At 46.3% G+C, this 12,151-nt stretch overlaps 2 protein-coding genes across 5 annotated transcripts in view; one reads left to right on the forward strand and one right to left on the reverse strand.

The window, feature by feature from the left end:
* The window catches only part of LOC133457536 (myelin transcription factor 1-like), a 61,557-nt gene extending 60,229 nt beyond the window's left edge, over window positions 1-1,328 (forward strand). For 3 of the 4 annotated variants that reach the window (XM_061736891.1, XM_061736894.1, XM_061736892.1), the window contains one exon: window positions 394-1,328. In XM_061736891.1, coding sequence (XP_061592875.1) covers window positions 394-537 — 144 coding nt within the window. In that variant the 3' untranslated portion in view covers window positions 538-1,328. The remainder of the gene's footprint in view (window positions 1-393) is intronic. The other variant, XM_061736893.1, reaches the window with a different exon arrangement.
* LOC133457541 (protein NLRC3-like) overlaps window positions 1-12,151 on the reverse strand; it is a 549,537-nt gene that overhangs the window by 292,165 nt on the left and 245,221 nt on the right. The gene's annotated exons all lie outside the window — the stretch shown is intronic.

Raw genomic sequence — 12,151 nt, forward strand, 5'->3', positions numbered from 1 at the left:
TGTGGAAACGTGGCCTGAGGCAGAACTCTGAGCAGAACTCTGAGCAGAACTCTGAGCAGAACTCTGACAGAACTCCAGCAGAACTCTGAACTCTGAGCAGAACTCTGAGCAGAACTCTGAGCAGAACTCTGAGCAGAACTCTGACAGAACTCTGAGCAGAACTCTGAGCAGAACTCTGAGCAGAACTCTGACAGAACTCCAGCAGAACTCTGAACTCTGAGCAGAACTCGGAGCAGAACTCGGAGCAGAACTCTGAGCAGAACTCTGAGCAGAACTCTGAGCAGAACTCTGAGCAGAACTCTGAGCAGAACTCTGAGCAGAACTCTGAGCAGAACTCTGAACTCTGAGCAGGTTTGGTTTCCAGCTGAAGTGACGGTGGATTCTTGTCTCCAGCAGGAGCCGCTAACGGATCAGAACTTCGACTCGTACGTGGACACGCTGACCCACATGTTCACCAACAAAGACTGCTACCAGAACCCGGAGAACCGGGCCCTGCTGGAGTCCATCAACCAGGCGGTGAAGGGGATCGAGGTGTGACCCGGCCCGGCCCGGCCCGGGTCCTTAACGGGTCGTTACCGGGTCCTTAACGGGTCGTTAACGGCGGTGGAACCGCTCCATCCTTCCCTGTTGAGCTGCATTTTGTAATAACGGTGCATTTTGTAATAAATGTTGTTATTGCATTTTGAGAAGGTTATTATAAAATGCACTTGCAACTTTTTTTAGGAAATGTAAAAACATGGTGCATTATGTAATAATACCTATTATTATTGTTTGTTTAACAATGAATTTATACAAGAGTGACTTTTGTTGTTTTTATGCAATTTCCCTTAGAGCTTTGTAGCCCAATAAATCTATGTATAAACTCCAAATATAACTTTAGTTTCCTATTTGAAGTTTGGAATTATACAGGCCAATAACAAACAAATAAACTATGCTTTACAATTGTTATTACATAATGCACCGTGTTATTACATTTTCTAGAGAATAAAAAAGTTGCAAGTGCATTTCGTAATAATCTTCTCAAATTGTAATAACTTATTACAAAATGTGTTGGGGAAGTTTATTACAAAATGAAATGACAAAGTTATTACATTTTGGACGTTTATTACAAAACGCGGCTCATCTTTCCCTCCGGACTTTCACACTAAACTCCTGTCTTTTTGGATTTTTGTCCTCCGTTCCTGCGTTTCTTTCCTGTTTGCATGTTGCTTTTCGACAGTGTGACTGTGAACAGATATGTGCAGGAATCTCTGTATGTCGGGCGAGCCAGTGCAGAACAAAGTGGGCGTGGCGGCCGGGGGCGGGGCTACGGCGGCCGGGGCGGGGCTACGACCACCGGGGCGGAGCTACGGCCGCCGGGGGGCGGGGCTACGGGGGCCGGGGCGGGGCTACGGCCGCCGGGGGGCGTGGCTACGGCCGCCGGGGGCGGGGCTACGGCCGCCGGGGGGCGGGGCTACGGCCCTCCTAGCTAGCGGCCGCCGGAGCCGCCGTAGCTCCATGTGGGTAGTTTTGCGTGTTGTTTCCTCCATGACTAGATCGTAGCTTCATTCTTACTATTGATGTGAAACTATTTAAGTATGTGCAAACGTTGCTTTAACTAATTTATTCATGTCTGGTGTATTTAAGTATTTATTATTTATTCATTATTTGTTTTTTAAGTTATTCCAAATCCTTCTGAACATTTTAAACAAATTAAGGGGATCATTTCCTCCACTCTGTTGAACAAAGAGGAAATATTTTAAGATATCAACTATGAATTGTTTTATATATCTTATTGTTTATTTAAAGTACCGGGATCTTTTTATGTGCAAATATTTTGTAACTGAAAGTTTTTAAATAATTTTGTAAAGATTTTGTTGTGTGTTTCCGTTTGTATGGTTTTGTTGCCGTAAAGCCGGAGGAGCTGCACATATTTGGTATTTATTCGGTGAGACACAAAGTGACAGTGATATTTATTTTGTATCGTCTGTGTTGGTTGTAAATGGGTTTGTTTTTAAGTTGCTCTTTAAATAAAGGTTTAACCACGGTGGATGAAACTCACGCGGCTCGTCTTTGAAATGGAATTCAAAAATAAATCAGTCCAGCTGCTTAGGCCACGCCCACTTCTGCTAGCTTACCACGAGCTAGCTATTTGAGCCTCACGAGCGCTAACCTATGACGCTAGCTAACATTGGCCATGGCTACATTGTAGAGAATCCTTTCGGGACCTCCACATAGTCTTAGTTTAGTTTAGTTTATTTAGCAATATAAGACAAATATGAACAAAAAATGAAAAACAATGAAATAACATGAAGGAAAGGAAGAAGCCTGGTGGATTATATAGAATCCTTTCCTTATATGAATAAAAAACACAACAAAAGCTACACAAGGGGGAGTAAAAAAACACAAAAACACAAGAAAATGTAACTCAGATCAAATAATGAACATTACAAAGATGAAACAATGAGAAATTTCTTTAAATGTTTTTTTGAATATTGGCAAGGTGATGATTTAAGAGATTTATTGAGTGAATTCCACAAGTGGAAAGATTGATGTTTCCATGTTCTACAAAACGGTGAATTAAAATAATCTTTGTGTCTTGTGGCATAAGAGAGAGAGAGAGAGAGGGAGAGAGAGAGAGGGAGAGAGAGAGAGGGAGAGAGAGAGTGTGGGAGAGAGAGAGAGAGATTTTTTTTGATTTTTACAAAAACACTTTATTCACATATGTGTAAACTTACAAACGTTTCACATTAAAGTGCATGTAACGTTAAAAATAGAATAAAATAAATTAGTCCCTTAAAAACTGTGCAAGTAGCAGCTCATTGTTCGTCACACAACATAAAACATCCTCCCAACACCAACAATCTCTAAAATCATCCAAATTACCAATGTTCTTACAATATCTGAATTCTAAAAAGAGCCTGGCTCTGACATTGGTTAAAAACACTTCTCTGGCCTCCTGCCCTCCTTTGTTCTCAACCCTGTTCTTCCTGCTTATGTATATGGCCATCTTTGCTTCACCTGTTAAAAAGTTTAGGAGCTGCCACTTCTCTCTTTCTTTCCGCCTGTAGCCAGCTCCCATGATAAAAACCTCTTTACTAAAAGCCACATTAAAAAGACTAAAAACCATGGTTAAAAGAGAGAAGAAACTAGTAAGTCTCAAACACTCTGTAAAAACATGGAAAACAATCTCTTTAAAATCACAGAAAGAACACTTGTTAGAAACAGTAGGGTTAAGAACAGAGATAAAAGCATTGGAAGCAACAGCACCATGTAAAATCCTCCACTGGAGATCACCAGCTCGTTTTTTGAGGGGAGGTTTGTATAGAACCCTCCACTGTGCATCTCTGTCCATTTTTTGTGTCCATATAGTGGAGGGTCTGTTGCTCAGTCCGACCTTGTGGATGCTTTTCACACAGTTCGCATATATGGTTTTCTTGTCAGCTCTGTGCAGCGTCATCTTCTTTTCGTTGGTTGTCTTTAGTAGGGGGCCGGTCAGCTCCCCCAGCCCCGGGCTCAGGATGATGTCAGGGAAGGGGTCTGCAGGGTCAGGTTCCTTTTTTTTGGTACAGTAGTCCACCAGGAGACGCCTCTCCTCTCCTGAAAACCTCCGGGCCCACAGCTCCAGGATCCTCTGGGCCACCCGACCAGACTGCAGCCCCAGCAAGGAGCCCAGGGCTCGGGCATCGCTCAGCGCCGGCCCCACTGCATCCACCAGCTGCCTCAGAGTGTGGGTTCCAGACTGGACCAGCGCCGCCGTCAGTCCAGGTGTAGTGTTATTGCTGACGTCCAGTCTGGCTCCGTGGATCAGTGGTTCTCTCAACAACCAGTGCAGAGAGTCGGCTGTGGGACATCTGTTCTTAATAAAAAGAGCCCAAGACTTAAAAACACCTTGATAAAACGGAGGTAACCCATTTAATTTTAAAAATTTAGAATCAGTTAAAAACAGAACATCATCCAACCCCAGGTTATTGGCACGTCTAAGGATGCAGCTGGTCACGTCTCTCCACACCAGATCCGCCGGACCTGTGAGGTATCTCTGTATAAACTGGATTCTAAACGTGGCGGTCCGGCTGGCCAGGTGGACGAGGCCCTGTCCCCCCTCCTCCCTGGCTAAAAACAGCACCCCCTGTGGCACCCAGTGCAGACCCCCCCAGAAGAAATCCACCATCTTCCTCTGGATTTCCGTCAGCAAGCCAGAGGGGGGGTCTATACAATTTAATCTGTGCCACAACTGGGATGCCACAAGGTTGTTTAAAACCAACACTCTTCCTCTAAAAGACATGTGAGGGAGTAGCCATTTCCATTTGGCCATTTTTCCTTCTATCTTTTCAGTGACGGTCTCCCAGTTTTTTTTCACATTGTTCTCATCCCCCAAGAACACTCCCAGGTATTTTAAACCTCCTCTCTTCCATTCGAGGTTCTGGGGGAGAGCCGGGAGACCGCCACGCCATTCACCTACAGCGAGGGCTTCACTCTTCTTCCAGTTTACCCTCGCTGCAGAAGCTGTACTAAAATCCCTCACAATGTCGGCTAAAAGGTCTGCGTCTCTCCGGCTTCCAATAAAAACAATAAGATCATCTGCATATGCTGATAAAATCATGTTCTCATTAAAACCCGGTAAAACCAAACCCTGCAGGCTAGAGCGTAACTTATGGAGGAGGGGTTCCAGGGAGAGTGCATAGAGCATCCCAGACAGAGCACAGCCCTGCCTGACACCTCTACACACCCTAAAAGGAGCACACAGACCGCCGTTCAGCTTCAGCACACCCTCAGCATCACTGTACAGCACCTTGATCTTAGCTATGAAACCAGCGCTGAACCCAAACTTCTCCATTACTGTCCAGAGGAAGCTGTGTTCAACGCGGTCAAAAGCCTTCTCCTGATCCAGAGAAATCAGACCAGTGTCTAAACCCAATGAACTGGAGACATCCAAAACATCACGAATTAGGTGGACATTGTCCACCATGGACCTGCCGGGTACACAGTAGGTCTGGTCCCGGTGGATGACCTGCTCCATAGCCCTCCCCAGCCTGGAGGCCAGTACTTTGGACAGAATCTTGTAATCCACACAGAGCAACGACACGGGGCGCCAGTTCCGGATGTCCCGCAGGTCCCCCTTCTTTGGCAGCAGTGTGAGGACTGCTCTTCTGCAGGACACCGGCATGGAGCCAGAGGCCAGACACTCGTTAAAGACATCCAGGACATCCTCAGCGAGGATGTCCCAGTATGCCCTGTAGAACTCGGTCGTTAGACCGTCTATCCCTGGAGCCCGCCGTCCCTGCATTCCCTGCAGGGCGGCGGTTAGCTCTCTCATGTCCAGGGGGGCTTCCAGCTGTGAGTTGGTCCTTTTGGGGACCTGAGGCAGTCCATTGCAGAACCCCTCTAGGAGAGCTCGCTCTTCCTTATACTCGCTCTTGTACAACGCAGAGTAAAAACTCACAGCTTGGCGTTTTATCTGGCTTGGCTCCATGAGTTCCTGCCCCGTGTCAGATAGCAGTGTGTGGATTACCTTCCTCTGTCCATTCCTTTTCTCCAGGCTGAAGAAAAAGTTAGAGGGAGCATCCATCTCCCTGATGTTCTGAAACCGGGACCTGACCAGTGCACCCTGTACTTTCCTGTCTAACAGGTCCGCTAACGCCATTTTTTTAACTTTGAGGTTTTCAATATAACCTCGATTTCCTGTGGACTCACTTAAGCGTTCTAGGTCCACTATGTCGGTCTCCAGATCCCTCATAGATCTGGTGATGTCTCTTGTGACATTGAAGGTGTGCTGCTGACACAGGAGTCTGATTTGAGTCTTACCATGGTCTCACCACTGCTTAAGACTACTAAAATCACCTTTCCTCTGTCTAAAAACACCCCAAAAAAAGATAAAAGCCTCCCTAAAACTCCTATCAAGTGTTAAAACTGAATTAAAATGCCAATACGCACTTTTAGGTAAAAAGTTTCTAATAAAAACATTACATAAAAGTAGCGAATGATCCGTAAAACCAACAGGTAAAATGTCACACCGTTTAAAAACATTAAAATGATGTTTAAAACAATAAATACGGTCTAGCCTGGCTAATGAGATCCTGCCCTCTCTCAGGTGGGACCAGGTGTACTGCCTGCAGTCTGCATGGGTCCTTCTCCATACGTCCGCCAGGCCGTGGGAGTGGACCAGCTGCTTTAAGACGTGCTGTGAGGCTGGATGAGGTTCTGTATGGTTGCGATCTATAGTCGCGTCTTCTGTACAGTTAAAATCCCCACCCAAGAATAAAAAATCCTCCGAAGCGCAGCTATCTAAAACACCATTTATGCGTTGTAAAAACTGCTTCCTCTCTGCACCGGTTGCTGGAGCATACACATTAATAAAAACAGCTTTAAAATGGCCGAACTGAGCTTTTAGCATCAACAACCTCCCCTCGACAAGCTGCTGGACCTCCAGTGAGTTAGGATTAAAAGCCCTGGAATGGAGGAAGCCCACTCCTCCACTTAGAGAAGTGTTGTGGCTTAAAATGGCCTCCCCCTCCCACTCCCTCCTCCAGTCTGTCTCATTTCTAAAATCACTATGAGTTTCTTGTAAAAAGAGGACGTCAGTTTTTTTTATTCTGGCCGTTTCGTATATTGCTTCTCTTTTTTTTGCTTCCCTTGCACCGTTAACATTTAAAACTCCCACTTTAAAAACATCCATGTTAAATGAGATGATAAAAACAAGTGTAAAAACTAATAAATTAATTAAAACACTTATCCTTCTCATCATCATTTATTTGTTTTTTTGCTTTCAGCACTAGTTTTTTTAATCTAAAAATTTCCTGTGTCGTGAGTCCAGACTTATCTTTGTTGGCCATATGAAGCCTGGCCGAAGAACAAAATAAATTCAGATCAGGAAACCCATCTTCAATTTTCACATTATGTTGGTTTTTTGTTTGTTGAAGGAAGATCTTTATTTTTCCTGCTGAGTATAATTTTCTCCGTTGACTGCTGCTGAGCGTCGCCACCTCACTATCCGTGCTCCAGTCCTCGCTGTCCTCATCACTGAGTGTTTTCTGTGATTCTGTTTTTCCCACTTTTGTCTTTGTCTCACTTGTATTTTTCGTTTTTCTCCTTCTCTTAGCTGCTGCCCTTAAATTCACTCCTTCTGCCACCCCCCCCGGCGAGCCCGCTGCCACGGAGGCCGCCCCCCAGGCAGCGGCTCCCCGCCGCTCCGGCCCCGGCCGAGCAGCGGGAGTCTCTCCCGGGCCAGGCGGAGTCGGATCACCCTTGTCCGGACAGGAACGCACGGTGTGTCCCTCTTTGCCGCAGCCAAAGCACTTCATCACTGACGTGGTGGCAGAAATCACGTATTCATAATCATCTACTTTCACTTGGAAACAAAGGTTTAACTCCTCACTTCTGTTGTGAAGTATCATATAAAGCTGTCGACGGTGCGACACAACGTGTTTCAGCAGCGGAGACTTACATCCAGACAGGATCTTCCTGACAGGTGAAACCACCTTCCCGTGTCTAGAAAGCTCTCGAATTATGAACTCGTCAGTAATAAATGGTGGGATGTTACTCAGGACCACCCTAGTTGCGGGCAGCGACAGCGGCAGCACCTGCACTAAACTCCCGCACACCGTGATTCCTGTCTCAACGACTTGGTTCACCTTCTCCACCTGGTCCAGGAAGATGACCACCGCGCCGTTCATCCGAGCGGCCGATCTCACACTGCTGTGTCCGACTTTCTCCCCTACAGCCAACCCGATCTCCTCCACGCTGCAGGGGAACCCAGTGCTGATTTTAATCCCATGTTTCCGCGTCAGGGATTTAAAATCCGCGCCGGCCATGGCGTCAGCCACGCCGGCGGCGAGACGCTGGAAACAAGGGATCAAAAAAAAGAAAAGAAAACCCCCAAACCCCTCAAAAAAAACTAAATGTGAAACGGTGTGAAACTATACAAATAAACTATGTTAAATCAAAACCCATCACCATAAGAAAAAACGGAAAAAAAGTCACTCAAACACTCGCACCTCCACCTGCTCACAGCTCACACTCCCAGCATGCACCGAGAGAGAGAGAGAGAGAGAGAGTTCTGATGGAGGACAGAGTTCTGATGGAGGACAGAGTTCTGATGGAGGACAGAGTTCTGATGGAGGACAGAGTTCTGCAGGAGGACAGAGTTCTGCAGGAGGACAGAGTTCTGATGGAGGACAGAGTTCTGATGGAGGACAGAGTTCTGATGGAGGACAGAGTTCTGATGGAGGACAGAGTTCTGATGGAGGACAGAGTTCTGCAGGAGGACAGAGTTCTGATGGAGGACAGAGTTCTGATGGAGGACAGAGTTCTGATGGAGGACAGAGTTCTGATGAGAGGACAGAGTTCTGATGGAGGACAGAGTTCTGATGGAGGACAGAGTTCTGCAGGAGGACAGAGTTCTGATGAGAGGACAGAGTTCTGATGGAGGACAGAGTTCTGATGGAGGACAGAGTTCTGATGGAGGACAGAGTTCTGATGGAGGACAGAGTTCTGATGGAGGACAGAGTTCTGATGAGAAAACGCAAAAACGCACGAAAAAACGCAAAAAGGCACGAAAAAATGTAAAAAAAACGCACGAAAAAACGCACGAAAAAATGTAAAAAAACGCACGAAAAAACGCACGCAAAACGCACGAAGAAACGCAAAAACGCACGAAAAAACGCACGCAAAACGCACGAAGAAACGCAAAAACGCACGAAAAAAAACCGCAAAAACGCACGAAAAAACGCACGAAAAAACGCACGAAAAAACGCAAAAAGGCACGAAAAAATGTAAAAAAACGCACGAAAAAACGCACGAAAAAATGTAAAAAAACGCACGAAAAAACGCAAAAACGCACGAAAAGACGCACGAAAAAACGCAAAAACGCACGAAAAAACGCACGAAAAAATGGAGGACAGAGTTCTGATGGAGGACAGAGTTCTGATGGAGGACAGAGTTCTGATGGAGGACAGAGTTCTGCAGGAGGACAGAGTTCTGATGAGAGGACAGAGTTCTGATGGAGGACAGAGTTCTGATGAGAGGACAGAGTTCTGATGGAGGACAGAGTTCTGCAGGAGGACAGAGTTCTGATGAGAGGACAGAGTTCTGATGAGAGGACAGAGTTCTGATGGAGGACAGAGTTCTGATGGAGGACAGAGTTCTGATGGAGGACAGAGTTCTGCAGGAGGACAGAGTTCTGATGAGAGGACAGAGTTCTGATGGAGGACAGAGTTCTGATGAGAGGACAGAGTTCTGATGGAGGACAGAGTTCTGATGGAGGACAGAGTTCTGATGGAGGACAGAGTTCTGATGGAGGACAGAGTTCTGATGGAGGACAGAGTTCTGATGGAGGACAGAGTTCTGATGGAGGACAGAGTTCTGATGGAGGACAGAGTTCTGATGAGAGGACAGAGTTCTGATGGAGGACAGAGTTCTGATGGAGGACAGAGTTCTGATGGAGGACAGAGTTCTGATGGAGGACAGAGTTCTGATGGAGGACAGAGTTCTGATGAGAGGACAGAGTTCTGATGGAGGACAGAGTTCTGCAGGAGGACAGAGTTCTGCAGGAGGACAGAGTTCTGATGGAGGACAGAGTTCTGATGGAGGACAGAGTTCTGCAGGAGGACAGAGTTCTGATGGAGGACAGAGTTCTGCAGGAGGACAGAGTTCTGCAGGAGGACAGAGTTCTGATGGAGGACAGAGTTCTGATGGAGGACAGAGTTCTGATGGAGGACAGAGTTCTGATGAAAAAATGCAAAAACGCACGAAAAAACGCACAAAAAAACGCAAAAACGCACGCAAAAACGCACGAAAAAACGCAAAAACGCACGAAAAAACGCACGTAAAAACGCACGCAAAAACGCACGAAAAAACGCAAAAACGCACGAAAAAACGCACGTAAAAACGCACGAAAAAACGCACGAAAAAATGAATGAAAAAAAGCAAAAACGCACGAAAAAACGCACAAAAAAACGCAAAAACGCACGCAAAAACGCACGAAAAAACGCACGTAAAAACGCACGCAAAAACGCACGAAAAAATGCAAAAAGGCACGCAAAAACGCACGAAAAAACGCAAAAACGCACGAAAAAACGCACGCAAAATGCACTAAAAAACGCACGCAAAACGCACGAAAAAACGCAAAAATGTCCAGTGTCATCCACACTGTCCTCTCAGCAGAGCGGAGTTCTGATGAGAGGACAGAGTTCTGATGAGAGGACAGAGTTCTGATGAGAGGACAGAGTTCTGATGGAGGACAGAGTTCTGATGGAGGACAGAGTTCTGATGGAGGACAGAGTTCTGATGGAGGACAGAGTTCTGATGAGAGGACAGAGTTCTGATGGAGGACAGAGTTCTGATGAGAGGACAGAGTTCTGATGAGAGGACAGAGTTCTGATGGAGGACAGAGTTCTGATGGAGGACAGAGTTCTGATGGAGGACAGAGTTCTGATGGAGGACAGAGTTCTGATGAGAGGACAGAGTTCTGATGGAGGACAGAGTTCTGCAGGAGGACAGAGTTCTGCAGGAGGACAGAGTTCTGATGGAGGACAGAGTTCTGATGGAGGACAGAGTTCTGCAGGAGGACAGAGTTCTGATGGAGGACAGAGTTCTGATGAGAGGACAGAGTTCTGATGGAGGACAGAGTTCTGATGGAGGACAGAGTTCTGCAGGAGGACAGAGTTCTGATGGAGGACAGAGTTCTGATGAGAGGACAGAGTTCTGATGGAGGACAGAGTTCTGATGGAGGACAGAGTTCTGCAGGAGGACAGAGTTCTGATGGAGGACAGAGTTCTGATGGAGGACAGAGTTCTGCAGGAGGACAGAGTTCTGATGGAGGACAGAGTTCTGCAGGAGGACAGAGTTCTGATGAGAAAACGCAAAAACGCACGAAAAAATGTAAAAAAACGCACGAAAAAACGCACGAAAAAACGCACGAAAAAATGTAAAAAAACGCACGAAAAAACGCAAAAACGCACGAAAAAACGCACGAAAAAATGCACGCAAAACGCACGAAAAAAAAACGCAAAAACGCACGAAAAAACGCACGAAGAAACGCACGAAGAAACGCACGAAGAAACGCAAAACGCATGCAAAAACGCACGAAAAAACGCACGAAAAAACGCACGCAAAACGCACGAAAAAACGCACGAAAAAACGCAAAAAGGCACGAAAAAATGTAAAAAAAACGCACGAAAAAACGCACGAAAAAACGAAAAAACGCACGAAAAAATGTAAAAAAACGCACGAAAAAACGCACGAAGAAACGCAAAAACGCACGCAAAACGGACGAAACAAAACCGAAAAAACGCACGAAAAAACGCATGAAGAAACGCACGAAGAAACGCACGAAGAAATGCAAAACGCACGCAAAACGCACGAAAAAACGCACGCAAAACGCACGAAAAAACGCACGAAAAAACGAAAAAACGCAAAAACGCACGAAAAAACGCACGAAAAAATGGAGGACAGAGTTCTGATGGAGGACAGAGTTCTGATGGAGGACAGAGTTCTGATGAGAGGACAGAGTTCTGATGGAGGACAGAGTTCTGATGGAGGACAGAGTTCTGCAGGAGGACAGAGTTCTGATGGAGGACAGAGTTCTGCAGGAGGACAGAGTTCTGATGGAGGACAGAGTTCTGATGGAGGACAGAGTTCTGCAGGAGGACAGAGTTCTGATGAGAGGACAGAGTTCTGATGGAGGACAGAGTTCTGATGGAGGACAGAGTTCTGATGGAGGACAGAGTTCTGATGGAGGACAGAGTTCTGATGGAGGACAGAGTTCTGATGGAGGACAGAGTTCTGATGGAGGACAGAGTTCTGATGAGAGGACAGAGTTCTGATGGAGGACAGAGTTCTGATGGAGGACAGAGTTCTGCATGAGGACAGAGTTCTGATGGAGGACAGAGTTCTGATGGAGGACAGAGTTCTGATGGAGGACAGAGTTCTGATGGAGGACAGAGTTCTGATGGAGGACAGAGTTCTGATGGAGGACAGAGTTCTGATGGAGGACAGAGTTCTGCAGGAGGACAGAGTTCTGATGGAGGACAGAGTTCTGATGGAGGACAGAGTTCTGATGGAGGACAGAGTTCTGATGGAGGACAGAGTTCTGATGGAGGACAGAGTTCTGATGGAGGACAGAGTTCTGATGGAGGACAGAGTTCTGCAGGAGGACAGAGTTCTGCAGGAGGAC

The sequence above is a fragment of the Cololabis saira genome, chromosome 12, assembly GCF_033807715.1.
Source record: "Cololabis saira isolate AMF1-May2022 chromosome 12, fColSai1.1, whole genome shotgun sequence".
NCBI classification, from domain to species: Eukaryota; Metazoa; Chordata; class Actinopteri; order Beloniformes; family Belonidae; genus Cololabis; species Cololabis saira.